We start from the raw sequence: 27173 nt of genomic DNA on the forward strand, positions 1-27173 counted from the left end.
CCCTCCACTGTGTGCATGCATGCCTGGCTCTGTGTATGCCAGGGAATATGAATGCTGCTGTGTGTTAACGCTGACCGCAAGACACAAGGACAAAGGCAAGAGGGACAGAGGAAGAAACCGAGACACAGAGCAAAACGCTAAAAACAGCTCGTATTTTAGAGCCACTGGTATCAGATGAGGCCATGTGGTCGGGGGCAACAACAGTCCACTTCACTACTCTTTCTATACAAGATGGATCGTGTTAAGAGTTACTTGTTCTACACAACAAAGCACTGGGCTCCATGTCCTACAAGAAAAGAAAATTACATCTGGAGGCAAATCCGTTTTTGGCCTTAAATCGTAGCTTCGGGTTGACATGTTTTTTTAATTTTAGTAGGATTACAATTTACAATAAAATAATATTACAATAAAATTGTAATATATAAGCTGTGAACCTTATTTCTGCCTGAATCATGTCAAATGTTTATGGGTAAACAACAACTCCCATGGTCCAATATTGCTTTGCTACAGCAGCAGCAGCAAATACTTACTTAGTGCGTTGGAGCAATCTGAGCATTTGGAGATATGTGCTGATTAGCTTTGATAAGCAGCCCTCAATCCACACACAAACACACTTACGTTGCTGTTTATGAATGGATAAACAAGTCAGGATACGACATGTGAGAGGTTTAGAGGTTGGATGTGAACTTTTTAACTTGACACGAGTGGTATTGATATCCTCGGCAAGAATACAAATTTACCTCTTTTTTCCCCCGAAGTACGTGTCCATCTCAATCTTTTTTTTTTTTTTTTTTTGTAAATCCCACTTAAATTGTTTTCAAGGCAGAGCCCAGGAAAATGGAGCAGAATTTTCCCCCTACGCAGCCAGCCAAGGTCAGTCTCCCCGTGGACCGCACCAACGATTGCCTAATGCCAAAGCCAGATGGACTGAACGGTCTTTTACCTCCTAATTAGAACTATGCATATGTTCACACACACACACACACACACGCATCAAAAGAGAAGAAAGCGTGAGGCCTGGGAAAATAATCACGGTGCTGGGCGTTAGTGATGCCTGATATTACAAAACATCTGAGGTAGAGAAGCAGGCCGCGGCTCATATGGGTTTATGCATCGCAGACACAGAGAAGCAGGCTGAGTCTCAACATGACTGGTGGTTAAAGCAGCGGGGACAGCGTGGGACAAGCCTCTTAGCAGGAGGATCATCTCTGACCCATTGTGAGTCAATGAGGCTACGGCTCCGATTGCTTCATAGTAACAGGTCTCCCACACAAGAGACCAGATGCACCGTTCCGTTGTTAAGCACCGAACACTTGCTGAGCTTTGGTACCAGACTTTTTTGCGGTTCTGCGTGTTTCAGAATGTCTTGTTAACAGATTCTCAGGCAAAAAAAATATGAACGCAAGATGAGTTTAACAGAAGAAGAAAAACAGCCACATGTAACCACTTTATAGGTGACAAAGAGCAGCTGCCGGCTCCGCGCCTCGCTTTTCAAGGTCCGCCTCTCGCCGTTTGACGGTGTATTTCTTGTTATTCCCGACACGACTTCGCGAGATTGTGTTCCACCTGGGCTACAATGGAGCACGACAAAAGGAAAGTATACAGGCGAACATCGGGTTACTTGGAGAGCGTTTTTGCCGGAATCAAAGAGCGAGGACTCCTCGACTGGTCCACAATCGCGCGGGATGAAATCCATCAAAGGCGAGGCCGAGGCAGCGGATGCCTAAAGCGTCGGTGGACCGGAATCAAAGTAGAGTTATGTAGAAGACACAGGAAAAACACTTGCTTCATTACTATCCCCTCTCCCCTCCTTACTCTCCTCTACGATATGAAAGGTGGTAAATTACAACACTTCATCCTGGAGAGCCGTGAACTTCAAATATTGATTATACCGTGCAACAGCACGGCTTTCTTTTTAAAAGCAATTGATTTAGCTTTCGGCAAATTAAGCCTATCAACCCATTGTTCTGCCGCGAGGCGTTTGGCATCGGTTAGATCCGCAATACTGTGTGTGAAGTTGAAGCACTGAATGCGTGTTTGCGGCATCTTATCACACGAGTAGTAAGTACAGAGAGCGGGAACAGCTGCCAGTCTCCTAAATCGCTCCACGCCGAGTCGATCAAAGGGCCCATTCTGGCCAAAGAGCGAGTGAATTCCTTTAAGGCTTACCAGGTTCCACGGTGGACTTCACAGGGATAAATATTATGGGACGTGTCAGTAATGAGGAATGAGGGGCCGGCGCGGCCGTGTGTGAGCAGGAAGCGGCTAGTCGTGCTGGTGACCTGTAGCTCATCAGTCACCCTCCCCTGTCTGGGCCGCGTCACATCAGCCACTACCGCTGTCAAACCATCCGTCTCCCGCCAAACGGCCCGGCCTCGCCGTCCGTTCCCATCTCCGCCCTCCTGCTCGTGTCAGTCCAAGATGTTTGCCCAGTGACGAGGCACGGCTGTCCGAAAGCGAAGCCCCCTCGTTCCGTCTCCTTTTGTTTCGACACACTCTCTCTCTTCAGCATATTCACTTCCAAAAGCCTTTTGGGGCCGGCGCCCGGGGTCAAAGTGACGTCCACTGGCAAGGCGACGAGATGAGAACGACGGCGTTTCGGTGCCGATTAAAGTGAAAGGACGCGAAGGAGGAAACAGAAATGAACTGCAGCTGCTGCGCACAAAGCGCTTGGCTTTCGTCTTTTACAGGTTTTGTGTAAAAATGCTGCGGAAAAAGGAGGAATCCACCTTGATGGTGTTTGGGGCAGAACAGGTGTGAAAAGAATCAACACACGCCCTGAAACATTTAAAGTAATTTATACTTTTTTCACCAAAATGATTGAGTAAAGGCTGGTCTTTTTTCAAACATATAAAAACCCAATAAAATAGGCAATTGGAGCTGATAAATACCTGTGACTACTTCAGAGCTATTTGTACTGGGAATAAATTGGCCGACTTTTCCCACTAAAAGCAGAAGCCAGTCGTAAGTGGGTGTTAGTGGGTTTAATTTTTGGGGGCTTCATAAGAATCCTTATTTTCTTCAAAGAAGAAAAGAAAAGAATTTCTTCTCCGGTGTCTAGCAGGAAATCCAAGTCTTTCTAGAATAGTCCACAGCTCTTGCATCTTGAAAGAAGTGAGGATAATGCAGGTTGCTGCACTGGGACTGAGATATTTTCTACTCAATCGTGGAAAATAGCAATCTGCATCCTGATATTTATTGGAAATAGGTTGGGAAAAATCTTATTAACAAGGCTTTATGACTCAATTTTGGTGCAAATGAAGAGACTTTTTCGCACACGGCACACGTAAAAAGGGGCTTAGAAGCCTGGAGATCCTAACACACCATTCAGTATTCATGGCACAAAGACACACATACCAGCACATGCTTTGTCACAGGCCACAATCCACACACACACACACACACACAGAATGACGAGCACGTCGACTCCTTCCGGCTGCGATCCCGTTTATCTGAATGACGAAAAAAACCGACCAGTCCAACGTGGAGACTTGCAGCAGTGGAGTCTCGTGATACTGAGCCTCAACAGAACTCGAGGGGCGACGAGGGGGGAGGAAAGAAAGCACAGAGGAGGTGATGAGCAGTGTGACAGAGGTCGCCCTTACATTGCACTCCCGTCTGACCCGTGAAGTCCGTCCGCCCACGCTTTCATTACGGCCCCTCGTCCCGCCGGCCCGCTTCTCTGTGTCACCCGTTGGGGGACGGGGGGGGGTTTGACCTGGCCTGGTCCAAATGCTGCCAGGAGGGTTGGATGATCCTGCTTAGGCAGGGTGTGCTGTGAAGCAAGCTAATGAGAGGCCTGCGCGCGTGTGTATGCGCGTGTGTATGTGTGTGTGTGTGTGTGTGTGTCTGGCCATTCCTGAGGGCCTCTGGGTTCAGCCACCCGGGGCAATCTGCCCAGTGATGCTGGGACACATGTGACCCCACTCAGACCAATAGGCCGGGATAACTGCCACCATCTCTGCCATTGAGGCCACTTCGAGGGAAGAAAAGTTGCCGCTTGTTTCCGCATGTGTTCGAACATTCTGAACCGGCTTTTAATCTCCTCCATCCTGATCATCAGCACTTTTAACAATTAGCAAAATCCCAAAGTCACTTCTAGAGCCCCCGGGGAATGGAGAAGTAAATGAGTTCTTTAGCTCGCCCCAGCACATTTACACCAGCGCTTCATCGCCGTTATGATGTTGATGAATGTGCACGAAAAGTTATAATCAACTGCTGAAAATAAATAAAGTTATAATCGAGTGATGGAATAATGAATGCGTTCCCAGGGGAACAACGGTCTGTGACGCCTGCCAATTCCCTCCCCTCACCTCTCCTGTGTGTGTGTGTGTCCCCTCTAAATGCGTGTCTTTACTGCGACACAGAAGATACATCAGGACCACACACTCTTTACACGTTTCCACCACAGATGAGGTCGAGCCCCGCGAGTCTCTTTTCTGCGTGCGCATGGGTGCGAGTGTGTGAGCAGGCATCTGTCAAGAACATGCAATAGGTCAGTGTGTTTGTGCGTCTGAATTTTGCACAGTGCATACCTGTGAGTCTGTCTGTCTGCCTGCAATGTCCAAAGACAGGACAAGGGAATGATGAAAAGGAAGAAAGACAGAAAGAGGAGGGCAGCCTCTGGCCAGATCGGCTGCCGTCCCCCCCCTTGGCTTTCCATTCTGCCACATCAGCTGAAACCTCTTTTCACAGCTCCTGTTGCTCGCAGCTCGTAAACTTACACACACTAGTCCTTTTTTCACCCAGGGAGAAGGAGGGATCGGAAGGGAACAGGGAGCGAGGGAGCTGCTGCGGCCGGGTTGCTTTAACAGGCAGCTCCAGCAATGTGCTTCATATTTTCTCCATCTCTACGTCCCTCCTCTCGCTTCTTTTTTTACACTCCCTCGCTCTCGAAATAAAACACAAACTACCCGGTGGATATTCTCTAATCATTTCGCCTAAGGATGCGTGTAGGCTTACCAAGCTCCCGCTTACTTATCCACACAGCCCAGAAAAGCCTCGGCGCTTGAATGCATTATTCATGACGGGGGAAAACCTGCGGGTGGAGTCTACCGGGTGGGGTGGGGTTGGGGTGGGGGTGAAGCCAGGCGTGGGGTTCCAAACATACAAACAATCAATAAATGTGTGGAATGCTGCTCCTTTGATACGACACCCTGTTTGACCTACTAACACTCATTCCACTCGCAGGCCCAGAAAGCCCCCCCCCCGCCCCCCCGCCAACAAGATTCACACTGATTTCTTTTGTTTTTGACGAGTCTTTTGTACTGATTTCATTCTCTTTTTTTTTTCTTTTTTTTGTAGTTGAAACACTTAGCCCAGTTAGCTCGTCTTTTATCCGGCGCCAATTAGCCGGCGATTAATGAATTATTGAGAAACGGGAATGGGGGGGGGGGGATTAAATATTAATTTGGATCTTAGGGGGGAATGGTTGTATTACAAGTCACCACGAGCGGCGAGCCGCAGCGCCCCCCCCCCCCCCCCCCCCCCTCGGCAGCCGTTTACAATAATCTACAGCCCTTTGCTGAAGCAGAGGAAGAAGCTGTGAGAGCGGAATCAGAACAGACACCGGCATCAAACCCGCTTAAGGCCCGACGCCATATGCTGTAATCACACCAGTGTCCAAAGCCAAAGAAGCACTTCTTGCATTCTTTTTATCTGTGTGTGTGTGTGTGTGTGTGTGTGTGTGTGTCCACCACTAGTCTGACCTCTTTGATCCCCGTGTGTGTGTGTGTGTGTGTTGGCAGTGATGTAAGATTCGATCTTTCATTAGGGCGGCCGTGTAAGGCCGATAATAGGAGATGCTGAGGATAAGGGTAATGTACGTCTCCGGTGGGTTGGGTGGGGGTTTGGGGGGGGGGGGTTTGGGTGGGGTCTTCCCAAGGTGATCCCTTCTGGTTCAGTTCTCTCTTCCTCGAGCAGAAGCTGTAATCGGCACTTGGGATTAAACTGGCATTGATTTACTTCTGGTCGGGGACGGCCTCTGCTCTCTGCCCGTGGCCCTCACACGCCTCCCTGCACACCACTCGCGTCTTTCTCGGGCGGCCGTAGTAATTCCGACGGACGCAGCGGTCAATAAAAAGGGTGGATGCGGCCGTGAGCATTTTGATACTTACTTATTTCACAGACACTTCCGTCAGCCCGCTCGTTGTATTGGATTGTTTTTTAGTGTGTATTCAAGGGGTTATTAGTGGGGGGGCACGAGTCCGAGGCAAGCGGCGCCTCCTTCTCCCCCTTCACCTCTGTCACTCCTAGCGCGTCTTTGACTCCGTCAGCGGCGCTATAATTAGTCGCTGGATGTGACACATGTTTCCAATTTGCTACGTCTGGCCACTGCCCCGGAGGGTGGGTGGAGTGACGGAGCGAGGTGGAGATAGAGACAGACGGAAAGTGACAGGGGTGAGAGGAGGAAGAGGAAGAAGAAAAAGAAAAAAAGGAAGGGGCGCGGGGGGGGGGGGGGGCAGAGGAGGCCGTTGGGACCAGAGGCATCACGAGGAGGAGGAATAATAAGGGAGAGGGTGAAAGGCGGAGGCGCTCGGAGAATGCTCGCGGAAGCGGAAAGGAGGACGGGAGGTGGAGGGAGGCTGCAGGTGGACGGTCTGAGCTTCAAAGCACAGCAACCGGCCGAGGTCGACAGGTTAACAACGTGACGGCCCATTTGCTACGCGGACGGGACGCGAACCGTGCACTCCTGCACCTCGCTGATACAGACGGCTGCTCCGGCATCGCCCCGCACCGACAATGCTGGGCAACGCGTGTGCGGTGGGGGGGTGGGGGAGGGTGGGGGGTGCGGGGGGGCTCGGGACTCTCTCCCTGGAAGAAGCAGCACGCCATTTGGTCTAAGCAGTGGCCTCACAACATATTTCAGCCCAGGGCCAAAACCTATTTTGCCCGCGGGCAAGCTGAAAGTAAAGTAGTGTACCGCTCTCGACACGTGGGGGCCGAGGAGAAACAAGTACATGGAAATGCGTTAAAAAAAAAAAACGGAAAATAAACTACTGGAGGAATGACTAAGCTGATTAACTATGAATAGTAAGCCTCACGAATAAGCCCCAAAGTATACAATAGGCTTTGTATTTTGAATATACGAGCGAGCAAATCTGTGGGAACGACTACGGAGTCGGCCCGTCGGAGCCACCGCCCCTCTAATTGCCAGCGAGGCCCGACACCCACCCGACACCCACCCGACACCAAACTCCATTAGGACACAATAGCGCGGAATCACCTGTGAGGCCTGAAAAGCCCGAGCTGCTGGCTTCTCGCTGAGAACCGCCCTCGCGTGTCCAACTCTACTCCCTGTCGGGTGAATCCACCCACTGCTGACAAAAAAAAAAAAAAAGCCCTCATTAAGGGCTTCATGGCTGGCTCCACAGCAGGGGGGGGGGGGGGGGGGGGGGGCACGCACAGTCACATCTGTGGAGAAACCGGGCAGGCCATGGCCTCCAGCACGTTAAAACCTGTTAGACTCTTTAAAAGAAAAAGCCCCCTGGCGTGGGTGTGAGCTGAGAACGGCACGGTTTGGTGGAGTTCCACATCAGTGAGCCTCAATCTGCTTTTGTAGCTTCTTTTTGTGTCATTATGAGGTGAGTCATGCAGGCAAAACGTCGAAGAAACGGGAGCGGGGACGGCGGTGCCTCAAGGCTGATGGTTTGGTGGACTTCATGAAGCATTTATTAAGATGAGGAATATAATGATGATGATGATGTATAAATATACATGTATAGTAGAATATGTCAAAGGTCTGAAAATGAAGCCTGGTGTCTCTGAATTCCGCACACAGAGGCCGCCTTGTTACCCCCCCCCCCCCCCCCCCCCCCCCCCCTCTTGCCGCCGGGCGTCTACTCAAACACTGGGAAATTAGCAGAGGTGTTAGGAAAGTGGTGTCGGTCGTTAAGGCCGGACAGGCCGGGAGGTGTTTTTAAGACATTTCCTCCGCTAATGCCCGACACCTTGTCCCGAGGACAGAAAGAAAGAGACCCAAACCAGCGAGGGCCGAGCCGGTGTTTGAGAGGCCTGCGGGGGCCGCGGGGGGCCCCTGGACCTCCTGTATATCAAGGTCACCCAGGAGCACCAATTAGAGCATCTCACACACACACACACACACACACACACACACACACAGTACAGGAGAGCTGCAGCTGGATCCACCGCTGTAATCCGCGCCGAGGAGACAAATGACCGGAGCCGCGCGAGGTGCGCACACGTCGGGTGCGCGCAAACCCGCGCGGATCGATGGCAAACCAGCGCAGTGAAACAGCGGTGAACCGCTGACCTCGTGCAACTTCGCGCAACGCTCCGTTAAGTGAAGTTGCCCGCGTCGGCTCCTCCGCACGGGTCGCTGATCGCCGTCGCGTCGGTCGCGCAAATATCGAGGCGGTGAATCGACAGAGTCGAACAAGAAACTCACCGCTCGTTCAGAGAATTCCAGTAGATCGGCTCCATATTGCTGGCCGTCGTCGCCAGTAAATCCAGTAAGAATATCAGAAGGAGCCCCATTCCATTGGCACTTCCTCGACACGCCATTTCAACCCTGAAGCCCAGCACAAGCAGCCCCATTCAAAGGAAGCGGGCCAATCGTTTTAGTTTTGTTGTTGTTGTTGTTGTTGTTGCTTTAGATGCGTGTGGAGAGAGGAGATTAGTCGAAACAATGGAGGCGAGACTGCAGCCGAGCCGGCTTGTATAGACAGTCAAAGTGTGAAGCGTACAACCTCAGGGGATCCGGATCAGGTGGACCGGATCAGACCTACTGGATAATTTAAAAAATAAATAAACTGGAAATGTGCTGGAGAAACTTGCTCAATCCGCGCGTCTGGATGTCCACAAACCAACGAGAGTTGTGCGCGTCCACGGTGGGTTTTCTACTATTTCAGCGGCGATCCCACGACTTTCCACCTCAATTCGGTCGTTAGTCCTCCTTTTTCTCTTCTCCTCCTTCTCCTGCACTCAACCACAACTCCGCCGAATGGACTTTTCGGACGTCAGTCTATTCGCGGAGCCTCTCGGTGCGCCCTGGTTGTCTCCCCGCGAACAATGTTCCCTTGTTGTCCGTGGCGACTCTGTGGGATTTCTCTCCCATTACCTTTTTGTTTTCGTTTATTGTTGAAATAACACTCCCGACATGTCGGGCCGGACCGAGGAGAAACGTGCTCCGTGAGGGGGAGGCTGGCGGAGGGGGGGACGCGGTTAAAAAGGAGAAGATGTCACGCGTGTCCTCGGCTCCATCCTCGTGAGGACATGTTGATGGTGGTTTAGTCAACGCGCAGCGCGGTCCTCGTTCCCGTCTCTGCGCGGGGGTGGAAAGGTTCAACGCCGGTGGTAAATCCGCAAATTCCTTCAGCGACGGATTCGATGATGGAGAAAAAAAAATCAAGATCCCAAATGAGGAGAAGTGCAGGAATCAATTCAAAACCAGCAAACTGGCAGAAACAAACCAAAGAACTATAAAAGCATCTCCGCTCTCGCAGTCTGGAGAAGAAAAAAAGAGGCCGACGTGAAACTTGTGTAGTGATTTTTCTTTTTTTTTCTTTCTTTCTTTGACAAAAAAAAAAAAACGAAGGAAAAAATCAGTCGCGAGTCGTGCTCATCGGTGCCCGGTTTGGATTTGGACGCATATCAGATGTGGCGCATCATCTGGAGCCGGAGGAAAGCGCTTCTCGCGGTTATCTCATCCGTCTCTCCGCTCCACAATCCCACTGCTTCGACTTGCCCGACTGCTCGCCGCACATTGACAGACCGACTGGCTGGTTTGAGAGGGGGAGGAGGGGGAGGAGGAGGAGAGTAAAGAGGACGTGCGTGAGTGTGTGGGGGGGGAAGAAAATCCCATCCTCCGACCGGCAGGCAGGGCGCACTGACGGGGCGCAATTCTTCCAGTTTTTTTTTTTTTGTTGGGGGGGGGGGGTGTGTATCGAGTCACTCTCAGCGCATCCTTGCTGCTCCTTCTCTATGGGTTTCACCCCCACCCAACACACACCCATTGGACCTTTGGACTCCCTGGCGCGCTATTCTGCATCCTTTCAAAAGTGACCCCCCCCCCATCACACAACGCCGTGGTGGAAGAACAACAGCGCCACCTCCGCATGCAACGGGCATCACATGCGGCTCTGCAACAGGGTTGTATTGATGGGATCCACCTGGCCTTTTATGTAAGGATATTACACAAATGTCTCCCTGAGGCCATATTTTTACTTTTACTAAAGATAGAGCCGCAGCTCATAATGACGACATTTAAACACGGGATCTTTGGAACAGACGTGCTTCCTTGACAGGAGTGAATACACGCGTGATCAGTGGACTGGACTCACTTCATAAGTCTGTCGCCCAGTCTAAACAAAAGAAAACACCTCTCTCTCTGTGTGGGATGATGCCTCCCCCCTCCCCCATTCTCTCCCACGCTGCCCTCCTGTTGACAGCAGGGGAAGTGATCCAGCATCCAGCAGAACTGCTTCTAAGTGATCCGTTCAGTTGATGCAGCACAGGACGAGCCGGGAAACAGGCCCCGCTTAGGGCCACACACACACACACACACACACACACACACACACACACTCCAGTCTGTTTACACTGTGGAAAGAACACTGCTACAGATTCACTTTCACACTGTCACACACGCACAGTTACATGTATGTGATGGGACACGTGGGCCTGTTAAAGCTGGGACTGCACTGCCCCCATGTGGTGGGAACAGTGCAGGACATCCTACAGTTTAACCTGCTCTCTACCAAATCCCCCCTTCATGATTGTACTGCTTTCCACAGCTGCACCCGAGAACAAACACGTCATATTACAAAGACATTTTATGAGGAATGGAGATGTAAAGTTAAATGTTAATTTTATTTATGTATTTATTTAACTTTATTCCTTTATTTTAAACTAAACCATAGCCCTATAATACCAACTCATACCATTATTTTGTATTTTATTCCTCGTGCACTGTTGTCTTGTCGTCCATTGTCGTACTATTTGCTGTTACGCACCAACCGCCAAGTCAAATTCCTTGTTTATCTGACGTATTATGGCAATACATGTTTCCTTATTCCTGAATCCTGAGGAACAACTTAACTACGACTCAGCCTATAAACACTTATTTTTATGCTCTGAATGTAATTATGTCAACAGGGTTAAGATGTCTCTGTATTTGAGTGCATTAATCGTAGTAGGGGTTTAAAATAAGTGGGTATTTAGGAGCTTATTGATCCAGTGTGTGAAAAGTCCACCAGTCCCGTAGCTGCAGTACAGCACAGATCCAGACACCTACACCCAGAGACAAACCAAGAGGAGAATATGCCTTTAAGGCTTTTCATGGGAAACGTTTCACTTATAAGAGAGAGAGGGATGAAAGATTTCCCCCCTGTTGTTTTCACACAGTCAGGGAGAGAAAGCAAAGTGAGTCAGAGACAATATGGAGACGCGGAGGGGGGGGGCAAAAGCAATAGAAAACTCAGGTCCCCATTGACCGCAGACCTGAAGCTGTCAGGGTTTTAGCGTGTTTCTCAAGGGAACCTCGACCTTAAGCGGAGCAGATCAGTGGTCTTAACGGGGCTGAGAGTTCATCTGCACATCAACACAAAAGCTCAAGCCTTTCCTCTGCGGTGCTAAATTACAGCGTGCCTTCAGCAAGAAATGTAATTGTGGGTTAAGCGATCCAAACGAGAAAGACATGCAGCGGGGAGGTTTCATGCACATGGTCAGGGAGAGGGAGCCGGAGCCCGTCGCGCTGACCTCTTGTGACCTTGGCACGCCGCACGACAGCGCTAAATGTAGTGGAGGAAGACGGACCGGTTCACCGACAACAGCGGTTCAGAGGTGCAGCTGGCGTGAACAAGAAAACAAAAGCAAGCCTCCCTGCTCCCTCTGGGAATCTATTTGTGTGGGAAAACCTGGCTTTAAAAAGTGCAGAGACGCACCACCTACATCCAATCTGCCGCCGCGCCGAATGACCGAGTGCGCTCAGCCGAAAGAAGGAAGGGGATGATGTCGGCGTGCATGCTTCATTTACACCCATAGGTGCCCTGTCGCTGTGTATTAGGGCTTATTTACTCATGCTGACCTCATTTACTGCACCGACCTTCAACTCGTCTTCATAACCGCATCCTCTCCCTGGTGACTCTGGCTACAGTCTGCTCCAGCGGACAGACCTCGCCACACACATTATGTACTACACACACACACACAAAACCGAGCATCCCTTTCACACAGCATGTATGGCTGCTGAGTGCATGGTTGGCAGTACGCATGTCGCGGTCAGGGTTAAGGTTAAGGACAGACACGGTGGCGGCCATACGAAGACCAAAGACACGACAACGTGCGCCCTGGTGGGAGTGAAATTCCCGCCGAGGGAGGCACAGGGCCGCGTGAGCACGTGCGTCCGCGGGGATGTGGGTTGGCGGTGGAGCAACACCCGCCCGCCTGGCGGTTGATAGATCTCAGTTGGACATCTTTATCCTTCAGCATCTGTCTGCCCCTGTGAGCTTCCTCTTCCTCCCGACACACACACACACACACACAGCAAACACCCACCCTCGTCCACCACACACACCTTGTCCTATCTTCCCGTTGCAGAGATATGGGGTCGGGGGTGTGGGGATGGAGGGGGGTAAATGAGTGGAGGTGAGGGGTTGAGCAACATGGGATGTGCAGATCACACACATCCGGAGTGACTCACCGATTGTGCATGAGCAGACAGTTTGAACCTGACCATTGATCTCGCCCCCCCCCCCACACACCGGTGGTGGTCTACTTAAGCAGTCTGTCTGCGTGTGTGTGTGTCTGAGTGGGTGTGCAGCAATTCTGTAGCCACACTTTCAAGGACTTTCCCAATGCCGGCCCTTCTCCTGATTTACGGAGACCATAGTTGTAATTGTACCCTCAACCTCTGATCTCAGTATGATGATTAGTGCGCCGCATGGTTCAGGTGCAGTACGCGGTTTCCACTGTACAGGGAGTGATCGGCCTCTTCATCTCAACCTTCCTTCAGCCATACCAAGAAAAATACGTTTGCATCGTGACTCATAGGTCACTGCAAGAGCGTTCTATGAACCGAGCGTTTGCCTGGCAACCGTCTTAAAAAAAGAAATGTCTGCCTGCAACCATCCGCTCGTTTCATATGACCAACAGCCATATGCCAAACAATTTAAAAATAAACATCCAATGTTTGACGAGATAATTGAGAATTAATTAATGGAATTAGCATAATTTTCCGACTGTCCTGTTTAACGGACCATCTCACAAACCTCGTGACCACAGCCGCTTATGAAGGTAGAATGCAACGGGGACCCAGCACATCACATAAATAATGATGAACGTATTCATTTGTGACGAGTCAAAAACACATTTTTCTCGTAACAGAAATGGCAAAGTAGTTTGGTTTTATGGGAACGTCACTCTGAGTAGACCGTTTAGTGGAATCTATTGGCAGAAATGGAAGATTTGTCTCATCTTCCAACTTGCATGAGGTGATTTGACGCAAGAAAACCGCCTTTCCCCACGGGGACTTTGTATTTCAGTTCACCAACAGGGCACTTCCATCTCCTCTCCTGCTCCCTCCGTCTCCTCAGCCCCGAGCAAAGTTCCTCTCACCCAGCCCACTGCTCCACCTGACGCCCCCGCCACCGCTCCTCCTCCTCCTCCTCCTGCCGCCATAGACCTTCCCCTGCAGCGGAATGCGGGAGGTGTGAGGAGAGGCGAGGCGCTACGACCAGCGTTGTCCGTGCAGCCTGAGGGCATAAGCGGATGAATTTAGGCCTTGCTGCTCTATACCTTTTCCCCAGAGTGCAATTACGCAAGCAATTACTCTGCCCGGGCATCCCCCACCCCCCCCGCCGCTCGGCCCCCTCCACTAAACCGCCAAGATCACATCCAATCTGCCTGGGCCGGCCAGGAGACTGGATGCTTAATGGACTTCAAACGGCTCACCCTCATGATAACTAGCTACAGGGGATCGCCAGAGGGCCGATGTGGAGAGCAGGAAGAGGAGATTGGGAGAGGACGAGTTGATGAGAAGAAGATGAGGTGCGGGATAGAGGGACGGTAGAGGCACCCATGCGAGTACCTACCTTAATGTTGATATTTTGAGCTCACGTATCCATTAATGAAATATCAATGCAGAGCTACATGGCTGCATGACGAGATGAGAAGCGTCTTTACTCTATTTTAATCTTCCCAGGTATTCCAGATAGAAATCTGTGTGTGTGCCTGCACATCTGGAGTGAATAGGGGATCAGACTTCTCAGTGAAATGAAACCTGGCGGTGCTCTGCTCTCCCCCCGGCTTCGGAGCATGTGCAGGAATACAGGTGCCAATTATTTTCCCATCTAATGTAAACCAGAGAACAGGGACGCGTCAATCACTGCTGCCGCCCCTTGGAATGGAAACGGGTTGCATTCATTGGAATGCGGCTATTTTGGCGGCGGATGAAATGGGTCGTTTGGGTCCTATTAAAATATCCCTGCGGAATCAGGCTTTGGAAGCAATCTGAGCTTCGGACGGGTCCGTCTGTAATGAGCAGAGAATGCGGCGGCGTTAAAATCATATTCGATTGCTGACTGAGAACAACGGCGGGTTTCATTTGTGATACACGCTCATGAGAGAATTCACTGCTTTGGGAGTTCTGTCCTGACTCGTGTCAGCGGGAGACGCCATCATCTGAAGGATGCACGTAGCCTTGAAAATACAAAAGGACAAACAAGACTATGCTGACGAGACATGTCCACCGAATGGCAAAAGACGGTGGGCGGGTTTCATCCGAATGTCAGTGCTAAATGTGACGCTTGCATGGAATCATATCAGGCATCAGGCAGAATGTAGCTTTTAGGAATATTATTACTGATGCTTCCCTCAATAAAGGACGTATGAATTGTGCAGCTGGTCACGGTGAAGCAGGTTTTCTAAGGCAATGCCAATTCCAAGGGAATTTATATCAAATCTATGGGCCATACCTGTTCTCACATAGCTCAGGATTGAAGTATGGCCGTACTATAACTGAGAAGGCGGCTCGCAGCGATGGGGAAACAAAGACACATTAAGGGTCCCTTTTGTTTTTAAGCTGCGGGTACAAGAAGTATGAAGTAAAGGTAAATTCTTTTTTTAGTAGAGAAGTTTTGATACTAATTGTCATTGGGTTATTTTGGTCAGTAGGTACTAATGATTATAGCTTGCCCGGTTAAAAAAACATAACAGATAAGCTCTAAAAGGCAAACACTCTTGTAAAGTACAAATACTTCAACACCGTAGTGAAGAGCAGTACTTGAGTGGTTACCTTTCATCACTGTTAAGGACCAACACTCAGGAAGACGCTCGGGATCCTCACTGGAGGATAATCCCGCCTTCCTCTGGTGGAACAAATGGGCCGATGGCGGCGATCGCTAAATATTAAACCGCTAAGGGCCACTCAATTACTCGCGGCCACTCTACAACGCACGGACTCTACAAGGGCCCCCAAAAGGCTTCTCTCCCTCGGAGGGCCATGATTCAAAAGATGTATTGACGGTAGCAGGTCGGGTGCGATGGGCCTGAGATTAACACACTCCGTTTGCCCGACGTGAGCGGCGGCCGTGAACACGCAGCCCAACCTGTTGAGTCGGGAGAGAACTGGATGCAGCGTCTCCCTGCTTCCGCCGTGCCACAGACGGGTCAGGCCGCTAAGCGCCTGCCAAGCGCGTTCAAAGCCTCTCGGAGATTAAGGAGCCGCCCCTTTGACATTTTGAGAAAATGCCATGTATGACAACCTTTAAAAGCCACAGCGGATCCGTTCGCTCTGCCTCGTGCTCTAAAAAGCCACTTTTCCTTTCAGAAGGCGGCGCGAGAGTGACAAACCAGAGAGCGGTTTAGACATTTTAGCATCTGCGGCTCCGGAGCTGCGTTCCCCTTTTCCTCCATGCTAATTCAGCCGGGGTCACGACCTCTGAGTGTTTGCTTGAGTGCTTCGCTGTGGGATTAGGAGATTCAACAGGCAGACAGCCATTTGAATAATTGTTTTCAAATGTCTTTCTTAATATCAAGATCCCATTACTTACTATTCCGCACACTCTCTAGCGATGAGCGCTGGGACTGTTAAGTTTGTGTGTGTGTGTGTGTGTGTGTGTACGCCTGTCTAATGGAAGGCACTTATGCGAGGCCATGGAGACTCACTCGGGATGCGAGGTAAATGGAAGCAGAGAACACAGAAACACAGGAACACTCGATGTGGATTGGCTCATTAAGTGCACAAATGGAAAGACTACACTGCAGCCACCTGGGGGAGGAGGATAACGGCTCCGCTGTCATCTGTGTGACACCGAAGCCGGGGCTTGGATCGGCGTGGCCTCCTGAAGGCAGCGCAGATATGTTTCTATGCAAACAGTGTCTAGAATTTAATCGTTGGCGAGGTGGACTCCAATGAAACATTAGATAATGCATTCCTTGCTGCTTTAGCCTGGGGGGGGTGGGGGGGGGTTTAACAAGCTGACGTTAGGAACAGTGCTTAAACCACCTGGCTTAACAAAATCTCCGGTTGTGTTATCGTCAAAAGATCCAAGTTGACTAAAGCTCAGGGCAAAAATTAAGACAGGCTTTTGGGAATCCGGTTACACCTGCGAGCACCAACTCGATGGACGCCCATCATTAGAACATCCAGCGCTGCGGTTGCAGACTGAAAACAATTGGATACCTCTCCCCTCCCTTTGCTAAATGTATGAGAAGAAAAAGCCCTCAGGTCAGTGTAAAAAATGCAAACAGCCCTTTTTCGGAGCTCCTCTGGTCTGGGATGCCGTGGAAATATGTACTTCCAAAAGGTCTATGGCTGAGGGAGGATACAGAAGAGCTGATGACTGACTGCAGTCACAGTGCCATAGTCACAACACGCTTCAGTCTGCGGGAGGCTTGAGATTTAGCCGAGTCCTGAACCATCAGGCGAAACAGTAGCAGGCACTAAAGCCCTGCACTATTTATCATGTTTGGCTTGTTTATGTCTCGCTCTCCGGCCCCCGATATTCATGCCTGGCGGTTTTGTAACTACTTTCCTCTTCCAAGGCGGAGACCGTATCCAAGCAACGTGCACAACACACAGCCGTGCAGCTCTCCAACCCGGCTCTCTGCCCCTGTGGTTTCAGACAATCAAATACACGAGTGTGTGCGCATTCATGCAGAATGGGTGGGAAAGGTGAAAGCTATGAATAGTTCCCGTCTCATAAGCGAAAGCCAATGGTCCTTTTAGCGCTTCAGAGCCGCCTCTCGACTCGAGCATCGTGTCGCATGAAATGGGGATTTAATACAGGGCATCCCACTCTGAACTGCTTTAAACTGAAAAAGGACAAAAGACGAATAAGAGGACGTTATTAGATATGCTTTTAATTCACTGCAGCTTGAAGAAAACCACCTGTGGCACACACAGCCATCCATCTAGGGACGTATGTCACATGGTTTCCCGATGCTTTCTGGCAATTCAAATTAGTGTAGTATTGTTCAAAGGCAGCCACACAATCGTAGCTGCTATTGTTACCAGCAACCGATATGAGTTCAAGGAGTGAACCCTGGATCAGCAGAGGCTTCGAAACGTATTGATTCCTCCGTGTCAAAGATACGAGGCTTCAGTTGGATCATGCTGTGCTTCATCCGATCGACCTGCAGAAGAATAACACCCGAAGCAAAGCCGACCCCACTGATGGGGCGATGATGAGCATGGACCACTGCAGGGCATTATTAATACAACTGTACAAACAATGTGTTCTGTGCTGCCACATCAACACTCGCAGGTAAAAAAGAAAGAAAAACGCTTGTTTTTCCTGGTTCACTTACAGACTTCACAGATCGTTATGAGGTCACAGAAATCAAGCTAGCTGCTTACAGAGCATTTGAAAACATTAGCGATCATCGCGGCTTTACAAAAATATACATGGGGTGATGCACTGAGCGACATGACGCACACGCACAGCCAAATAGATTTAAAAAAGAACGGCTAAACCGGAAGATCCCATCAGTCTACAAAACAAATGGCCCTTAATGTAGGTAAAAACCTGCGAGGAACCTCCATTATAGCCACACATGTGAACAAACTCTTCCAAACAGACACTGGGCCGCTTCTCGCAATCAAGTCCCTCCAAACCTTTACAAATCAGGAAGAACATTCATCTTGAAAAAAAAGGTTTCATACAATTTTTTTTACGTTTAACGATTTGTTCTTCTGCCAATTAAATAAGTCCCCATCTTGTCTCTACCCTCCATTTAGCATTGACCAGTCTTATAGGCAGATCGTTCTAATTATTATGTACCAAACTAGCTTCACATCAACGACACTTCATACACAGAACGCTGAACATCTGTCCTGCACTGACCTTTAATCTTCGCAAATGTGTCAGGAAATGTTAACTCGCAGATGTTATGTTGATTCACTTTAGCTTAATTAGCCCGCAGATATTTATATGTAACCAGATTTTAAAATGACCCTGAAATGCGGTGCCACCCCAGGACATAATGTTGCGGATGGCATGACGACCCCTTAGTCAGCTTCACGGAAGGCCGTCCCCAATCTAAATGTCCCGGGACAGGTGTGACGTGCAGAGCGTCAGGTCTCCACCGCCTCGCCTTCCTGCTCTTGGCTGCCGAGCGGCCCGGCCCACCACAGACTCAGGGCGTTGTCCTGTCGGGCGTCCTGAGGCGACATCACGGCCTCAGCTGTCTCGCCCTCAGAGGCAGAGTCGCCCTCACTCTCGCCGGGCGACGGGAACTGCCGCTGCCCGCTGGATGTGGCCAACAGCGGCATGAAGGGATGAACGCTGAGGGGGAGGAGGATGCAGCAGTGAAGACAATGGGAGGAAACTCCAGCGCTGCACTTTATCTTCGTTAAAAGAAGATTCACGGTCCGAAAAACAAGGTATTTAATTGGTGCATCATAAATGGATGCATCATTTCCAATTGAGCAGCTACTTCATCTTCTACAAACAACACAAAGCCAGGGATTTATATGCATATTGAAGCAGTTGTTATTGCTCCGTGTTTTTCAACCCAAGCACCAACACTCAGGATTAATATTAGAACTCAAAAGTTGGGCGCCGTTTCTTTTCCTGTTTTAATTCATTCAGAACAATTTCCCAGGTTACAAGGTTGTATTAAGAACCATGAAAGAGGAAGCCAGGCTGAACCACAGCCATGTGCTCTGCCCACCCCCCCCCCCCCCCGTTTAGTGCTGCATACCTGATGCCGTTGGTGCAGTCCCAATGGGCCTGGAAACTGAGCTGGGGCTGCAGCAGCACCTCGTTACCATCAGGAGGCGCTGTCTGGGTGTCCCAGACAGACACCATTCCATCCGTGTCCCCACTTAGCAGGAACCTGCCCGACCTTCACACGACAGAACCAGCAAGAAACATTTGTACCCAATCAACATAATGCAAGTATTCAGTTTGTACATGAACGACAGAACGCTCACACATCAATGTGTGTCGTGGTCCGGAGGGCAGTATGAGCACCTTGTCACGGGTCACATCACTGATGGGTGCGGTACACTTACGGGTCCAGATCAAAGTAGATGCGCTGGTTAGTAGACACGTTTCTCTTGAGCGAAAACACAACCTGGTCCGGCTCCCGTAGGTCCCAGCACAGGATCTCTGGATCCTACACACACACACACACATTTATCCACAGTTACAGGTGGGTATCACAGGTACTATTGGGGAATTTCAAAATGTATTCTGCTGACGCTGTTGCTTATTTGCAGATCAATTAGTTTGTAGACTCTGGAAAGCTTCACTAGAGCGCAGTTTGTCCGTCCAATAACACAAACTGAACTACAGAGCGGTTAACAGCTTTGGAGCCTCCACGGTGCACGTGTTCAATAAAACATCCACACGCTGCCTGGAAGTAAACGGAAACAGCCCTCGGCTCTCCGCTCTGCGTCCCGCTGAATGTAGGCGTGCGTTCACCTTGCGGCCCCCCGTGTACAGGTAGTGGCCGTCAGGGGAGAAGAGCAGGTGGGTGAGGCCTCCGTGGTGGCGGGTCGGCAGCAGAGCCAGCAGGGTGCCGTCTTGGCAGGAGTAGAGGCCGGCGCAGCGGGAGTAGGAGCCGCAGGCGTAAACAGACTGGCAGGGGCTGAAGCCAAAGCAGGAGATGATGCCACTTTGGCCCTGCTTCTTCACTGCAGCGCGAGGACAGCGGAGGGACATTTGGCAAGGCGGTAACAAGACGACACAGCTCCCAATCACTCACACTCAAAGTTGACTCTTTGAAAAAGGCTGTTGGCACGTTTTGCTGCCACAAAGTGGGCGAGGTGGGGGTTTGGCACAGTCCTCGCGTGTCACACGAGTTCTTCTCGAGATTAATCATAACATTTCTGCAGTTATCAATTGTGAGGCCAAGCTGATGGAGTCCAATGGAAAGTACGCTGTTGGCAGCCTTAATCTATCAGAGCGAGATGGAATCATGGCAGCAAAGTTTAGAGTTGAGCTTTACTCATTACAGGGAAAAAAGCTCATTACAGCCATTTTGCATATTTTTGAGTTTTTTAATGCCATCTCAGAAGTAACCTGTCATTTTGCACATCTTTCCAATAATAAAAATAGATGGACATGAAGATCATTTCGGGGGGTGTACAATACTTAGACTTAATACTTAATAGTCAGAAACTAGTAGGCAGACAACGGTTCAGTTCATTTTAGACTGCCAGCCGGCTCAAACTCGTCAGGTAGATAGAACGTCGTCTCCATAAACATTTAGTTCTTTATTTTGTTGTCCGAGGCACATTGATTTGTTCAAGGACACTCTAGCCCGTTAGATGTGATAACCAGCTGTCAAACAAACGTTTTGGAATACAAGAAAACAAACAATTTTCATTTTCGTCACATCGTTTGTTTCTCCGAGATCTTAGCTTGTAGAATGCAAATCTTTAGCAAATTAGATTTATTCTTTACTCTCAAAGAAACGTTTTGGAGTTTTCAGAGCGGCCACTGCATTTCAATACATAATAGAATTTATCAAGTTAACGTTTGATGTAAAGCAGCCACGATTAACACAGATTCGATCGAGGCCACTGGCGGCGGGTGACTGACCTATGGTGGGCCTCTCCTCGCAGTCCCTCCCGGGCCGCTCGGTGTAGAAGACCCTGACCGTTTTGTCGAAGCCGCAGTAGAGCTGCGTTCCGTCGGGCGAGAAGCACAGCGAGTGCGCCGCCGTCAGCTCATCCAGGTGGTTGTAGGGCCGGTAGCTCGCTCGCACCTCCCCGTAAAAGGCATCCCACAGGTGGACCGGGTTGTCTCGGCTGCTGCTGGCAAGACTACAGAAGAGCAGCGATAGGCCCGACAAAGAGTAAAAACTTTTTTTTTTTTTTTTTTTTTAAGAGAGATTGAGATTTTATGAGCAGTGAGTGAAGAGAAGATACAAAAGGACATTAGCTGCTAAGAGTCTTGAAATATACCTTATGTATGACCACAAAACATCTTGTTTGAGTCAGTTTCTAGCCTCTGCTACACCGCCCCCCCCTGAACGCATCACCCAGCCAGATGCACCGCGCTGTGCCCTGCGTCATAATGGAGACCGTTCTTATTGATTGTAAGATTTTTTTAACTCCAATTACTGGGTGCTGAAGAAACGGCGAGACATCGGCCGCAGCTCAATTAGACAAAAGGAAATTAGCCCCTGCTACTGCGGCCGCGTTGGGTTGCGGCCCCTCAGCGCCGCAGCTTTATTCCAGGGCAGGAAAATGCCCAATTATAATGCTAGACTGCTGCTGGCTTGGAGCGATGCCTAGAACTCAGTGCGACTTCACTGGGCCTAAACAGGGGCCCTTATTCCCGCTCCACAGGAGGGGCATCAACAACACACGGCTTTTGGCAGACAGAAGTTCAAGAGCGCAGGGGAGGGACCGAGGAGGGGGGGGGCCCTCGAAAAAACAGGTTTCTGTAAACGCGTCCACCAATCCGACGCGCAACCTTTGATCGGCTCTTAACCCGTCGCCTCGGAGCTTCTCCTCCAACCACCTGGCGGAGCCCTGCAGGAGCCCCCCTGTGGTACGTGGCGGTGATCTGAAGAGGATAAAGAACATCGCCCGCCATCCTCACCGTCGTGACAGACCTTTCCACGGCTTTGGCGCGCGCACACACACACACACACACACACACACGCACACACACACGCACACACGCACACACGCACACACACACACACGCCTCTTGAGTTGTTCATTGTCCACATGAGTCGTTTTGCTGTTTACACAACTCATCTCTGGACACACAGCGCCTGACCCCCCCCTGTCCTCTCACACAGTGATGGCTGTCTGGTGTTACGGGTGGAGTGGTGCCATGGCGGGGCCTTGATCAGTGGGATCTTTGGGGAGGGAGGACGCAGTGAGTGGAGGATGATGGGAGGGGGGCATACAGGGCAAAAACTGTTATCGACTTGAACCCGCCCTCCCTCTCTCGCGGGGTGTTACTAATGTCCGCTCTGTTCAACAGCGCACCCACCGTGACGTCACAAATAGCGCTTTTCAAAAGCCCTCCAGAGTGCACCACTGCACGCACGCACGGCAGTGAAGAAAAGAAGGAGAAAAAGAGGAATGGGATGAAAAGCGATGCCCTGCCTTAGAGCATCGCGAGGCTCTTTGGCCGTTGTCTGTACCAGGGAGAGCAGTTAGTGGGCTGAATCGTGCTGAAAAGCACCGTGGGCCTCAAACAGCACGGCGGCCGAGGCAGGCGAGACCAAGGCCGACTCTTCACTCATAATGAGACACTTCAGAGTCTCCGCGATGCCGGGCCGGCCTCGCACAACGGGTGTGAATACCACGGAGATCAAAGGATGACTCACAAGCGCACAACCATATCCTGTACATATTCAAATAGCCCATTAGGCCGGCCCGAGCGAACCAACCGGAGCCGATCAGCGACACAACATGGGGCTTCCTCTGCGTGTCCATCCTTCCCCGTTGTACGGGCGGACCTACAACTTGAACTTTGGACGTCTTTACTGACACCTGGCTGAACTCACAAGCATGTGTCTGCGTCCAGAGAGCTCATCTTGGGGTACCAGCAGTAGTCGTAGACGGTGTCGCCCTCTGCCATCCTCAGCACCGGACTCTGCCACAGAAGGAAAGAAAAGCGTCAGGAACGTAAACAGTTGTGATGCTGAACAGGTGCGACACCCTGGAGTCACATTCACCGGCCAGCGTGTGACAGATGAAGCAATAAAAGCTCAGCTTTTCCCTCCTTTTAGCAAGCGCTGACGGATCTCTGTGATGGGGGGAAAAAGGGATTATATTTCAATTATTTTTGTTCACTGATCCCAATCTATCAGCCTGTAACACATATAAGACCCTGGCGGGCAAAACCTAAAAGACACAATGTCTTTCCTTAGATCTTAAGTAACTCAGGCTGCTGCCCAACACTGATTGACATGTTTTCCTTTCGTTGATGACACAACACGAGCGTTTCAGAGAAATGTCATCAACGTCCCTATTTTGCCACTGTAAAAGTTGAATGTTATTTTAATCCCCTCATCACGCCACCATAACCAAAATGTTATCCCCTCTATCCAAAGTTTCCAACCTTTTATTACTTTCTAGTAATAACCAGGAGTGTGGCTTTTTAATCAGAAACACCATTTGAGAGAAACCGCTTCAAATTTGATTCAAAATATTGGGAAAAAAAGTTGGTGCGAGTTAACCAGTGAAGCTCACCCACGTGCACTAAAACAGCAAAATATCCGCATCAAACCCCTACATTGACTTGGAGGTGAGTTAGTGTGAAATAATGAAAGCGAACTAGATAACATCCATGTTGTTTCACCTTTGTATGAAAAAAGATTTCACAAAAGGTGAACGTGAACTCATTAAGTAATGTTGACTGGTGTCTTTTATCTAAATGTGCACATTTTGGTCCCCAAACCGCCGATGGCTCGAATCAGAGCGGTTGCAGCTTGTTTGTCACTAGCTAAAGAAAAGTGTAAATATTCGCTTAGGTCACTGGCAAACAAAGCGGTAGTGGAGGCTAAAGATCCATAATCTTGGCACTTTTGTGCGTCCCCACCCGACGCCGTGTTGCATTGAGCTTTCTTTATTCCTTTAACGATTCCCTTATATCAACACAGAGCTATGGGGTTGCTCACCATCTCAGGGAGAGAATCCCAGTCATAGCTGTAAACCTCCGGCGGGATGTTGTACACGCGGAGCACATTGTCTGCGCTGTTGGTCAGGATACAGGAACCATCAGGAGCCCTGGAGTAGAAGAGTAGGAAGTGAATTGGAACCAGATGGCGGGTTTACTGCGGTGAACTGAGAACAAATGAATTGATTTGGGTTTTATCTGGGACATAAGATTGAGATGTTTATTGCTTGGAGCCTCACTTGCACACGGTCTGAGAATGAACCCAGTGTCTGCTCCCCGCCGCAATATCAGAGGTGCAGATCCTTTGTGCTTATTTTCATGCAATACATATTAGTATATTATATTTTTAAGTTTTAAGTTTTAATTTGGTGCTAAACAGGTTCATAATTCCCTCTCTCGCCTCCATTTCATGTTATTCTAAAAGCAGCTCTTCAAAACATGATACATCATAAAATAAGCTCTTAACGATAGCTCCGTTATAAGATACACTGTTCTATGGAGTAGCAAATCGTTTTAAGGTTATATCCTCATTTTGGAAGTGAAAATTGATGACTGATTCAAACTAAGCAGCAACATTACTGACATGTTGTGTGTGACTGTACTGTCTGCCCTACTGGCGACATAACTCAAATCTTTCTAGATCTTTGCCTGATCAACCGGTGAATGTACTAATGTAACGATCTTATTTCTAATCTATTTGGTCATATTAGTGACAAAGTACCCGTTTGACCTCCACGTGGTCGGTGTGATGCTTTTTCTATTAGCGATTACCATTTGCAGCCTTTGAGGTAATTCTCTGGAAGGTTGGAGTACTCTGTCCAGGAACCAGTGAGCATCTGCGGGTTCTGGGTGAAATCTAGACCAAGTCTGGAAGCAAAACAGAGAAAGACTTCAGTTAATGACTCCAACAGACTGCAAAGAAAACCTCACACAGTCATTTTAAGGGACTACATTTTCCATCGTACTCATTAAGTTGCCAGAATGAACGCAACCAAATAAATAATAATGGTAATAATAATAATCAACCTGTAGTTCTGCTAAGAATTGTTTGGATTCAGTATTTCCTCGCTGTGTACTGAACTGTTGCAGTGTATAAAACACAAACCAAATCAAGTAGACAGTGTCGCCACACAGTGGATGTGCTCCTTAATTACATTTCACACATCCACTGGTTAATCCTGCCCTTTTCAAACCCTTCAAAACCTCGCCAGATATCGCCACGGTGATGATTGACAACTGTGAAATGATCAGAATATTTTGATAGCGAGACCCTCACTCACTGCTCTCTGCCTGGGCGGAGGGAACTGAAAACACGGTCTAGTTGCTTAGAGATTGACAGAATTCTTTACACATTTTACTTGTTTGAAGGCCCACAACAGAAGCTTCTTCTCTTTACTCCAAGTATGCTCGATGGTTCAAATGTTTGTAAAACTTGATTTTCCTTTTCTTTCTAACCAGGACCTTCTTCCTCCACTTACCGCGGCTCTTCCCCGGGGCAGTCTGCAGAACCGTTATCGCCTTCTGGCCTCGTCTCGCCTTCTTCTACGGGTGCCTCATGCTCGCCATTTCCATCCTGATGCCGTTCTTCCTCGACTCCCCCACTCACGGGCAGCTCTTGCGCCGCGTCCTCGCCGTGTAGCGCTTCTCCCGTTTCTAGCGGGGCTGGATCTTCCTGCAGCGGGCCGGTCTGCGCCGGCCTTCCTTCGTGCACATCGACGGGCTCTGCAACCGGCTCCGGACCCGGTTCCTCCTCGCTCACTCTGGGCCGCTTGGCGGACAAAGGGACCCCGTCCTCTGAGGTCACCTCCAAGATGTCCCACTCGGGCAAAGCTGGTCCCTGACGAGGGGCGTCGCTGTCCCCATCAGGCTCTCCTACACCACTGCTTTCACCTCCTCCAGCCGTGTCAGACATCTCCCTCTGGTTGGTTGTCTCCTGTCCTCCAATTAGCGTACAGATGCCTACAAGTTTGGGGGGGGGGGGGGGGGCTGTCAGACGTGGGTGAGGTAAGTGCTACTGGGATAGTGCTTCTTCCTGCAGTGGGGGGGTTTGAGTCTGCTGGGGGTCGAGGACATCACAGCACCGACTGACTTGGAAACAAGCAACACAAGGAGAGGGGAGAGCGAATATCAAAAACATGCAATACATGAGCGCGGTGATCAAACATCATCCGTCGACTGAAAAGGAGGGAACGTGACGTTTTAGTTGGGGGTTATAAATAAAAGGAACTGCTCGTGCAACCAATCTACTGACACCTGTGGCTGGTGGTGACGTGCCTTCCTCTCTGGACAAGCATTGATAATCGTATTGCTAAATTCACGCTCGCGAGGAATCAAATCCCACCCGTGCACGTCCCGCCGCGCCCCCATCGCGTAACTTGAATGAACTTCTTAGAAAATGCAGTATGTTAAGAGTCGGTCCACAACAGCAACAAGGCAGCCACCTCACGTTAGCTCTTGGTAGCATTAGCATAAGCTAGCAGTCTAGAGCTAATGTTACCGACCTGTGTTGTGGCCTATTTGGCAATACGCACTTTTCCCCTCGCCGGTGTAGAAGGTTTAACTGCAAGCCGGAGACTACCAGCGAGTTAGAGAAATATTCTACGGCCGTCTTCTTCGGGACTTCAGTGTTTTTACTCATCGGTTCATTGCGAGAAGTTGTAAACACTGTGGGCGGCCATGCGTTTTTAACTATCGCGAGAGTTGCACTAATGATGGCATCGCGCCTACGTATGACGCGCACGCACGCACACAGAAAGAAATAGTCACTGTTAAATGCTATTTATTTTGTATTTATTTTGTTCTTCAAACAAACAAAAAGCCAAAATATTTACAAATCTTTCAGTTGTTCTTTTCGTATGCTGTTATTTTAACAACATTCAAGAGTTATTAGGCAAAGGAGCTGAGCTGACAGGGATAGAAATCACATCATTACAAACTATGTGATTGAAACAAGTTTCCAGAGCTATAATAAACCGACTTCATACTGATAACTGGCTCTAGTTTTTAGACTGCAACCAAACATCCAGGGCTTTGACAACAAAAATTGTATTGATCTAATCATAAAAATATGTGTAATGCAGTAAAATGAACGGTACGCAACCTCGTTTTACTTTTTCC

General features: G+C 49.6%; 2 protein-coding genes across 7 annotated transcripts in view; both read right to left on the minus strand.

Moving 5' to 3' along the window:
• efnb3b (ephrin-B3b) overlaps window positions 1–9966 on the minus strand; it is a 70289-nt gene extending 60323 nt beyond the window's left edge. Inside the window, exon 1 of the mRNA XM_040181656.2 lies at window positions 8408–9966. Within this exon, the coding sequence (XP_040037590.1) occupies window positions 8408–8556 (149 nt within the window). The 5' untranslated portion in view covers window positions 8557–9966. The remainder of the gene's footprint in view (window positions 1–8407) is intronic.
• A 7336-nt stretch (window positions 9967–17302) lies between these two features.
• Window positions 17303–26772, minus strand: wrap53 (WD repeat containing, antisense to TP53). Of its 6 annotated transcripts, none has more exons than XM_040181306.2 (10): window positions 26558–26772; window positions 25535–26140; window positions 24828–24923; window positions 24058–24166; window positions 22942–23030; window positions 21012–21235; window positions 19890–20101; window positions 19478–19581; window positions 19165–19308; window positions 17303–18746 (listed from the first exon to the last, which is right to left on the minus strand). In XM_040181306.2, the coding sequence occupies exons 2-10, from the start codon at window positions 25966–25968 to the stop codon at window positions 18536–18538; spliced, it is 1623 nt and encodes a 540-aa protein (XP_040037240.2). In that variant the 5' UTR covers window positions 25969–26140; window positions 26558–26772; the 3' UTR covers window positions 17303–18535. The 6 variants fall into 6 exon arrangements, with proteins under 6 accessions (XP_040037240.2, XP_040037241.2, XP_040037239.2 ...); XM_040181307.2 differs by having other exon boundaries at window positions 25535–26144; window positions 26588–26763; XM_040181305.2 differs by having other exon boundaries at window positions 25535–26144; window positions 26558–26763.
• Window positions 26773–27173: the final 401 nt, after the last annotated feature.

Source organism: Gasterosteus aculeatus, chromosome 7 (genome assembly GCF_964276395.1).
Source record: "Gasterosteus aculeatus chromosome 7, fGasAcu3.hap1.1, whole genome shotgun sequence".
NCBI lineage: Eukaryota > Metazoa > Chordata > Actinopteri > Perciformes > Gasterosteidae > Gasterosteus > Gasterosteus aculeatus.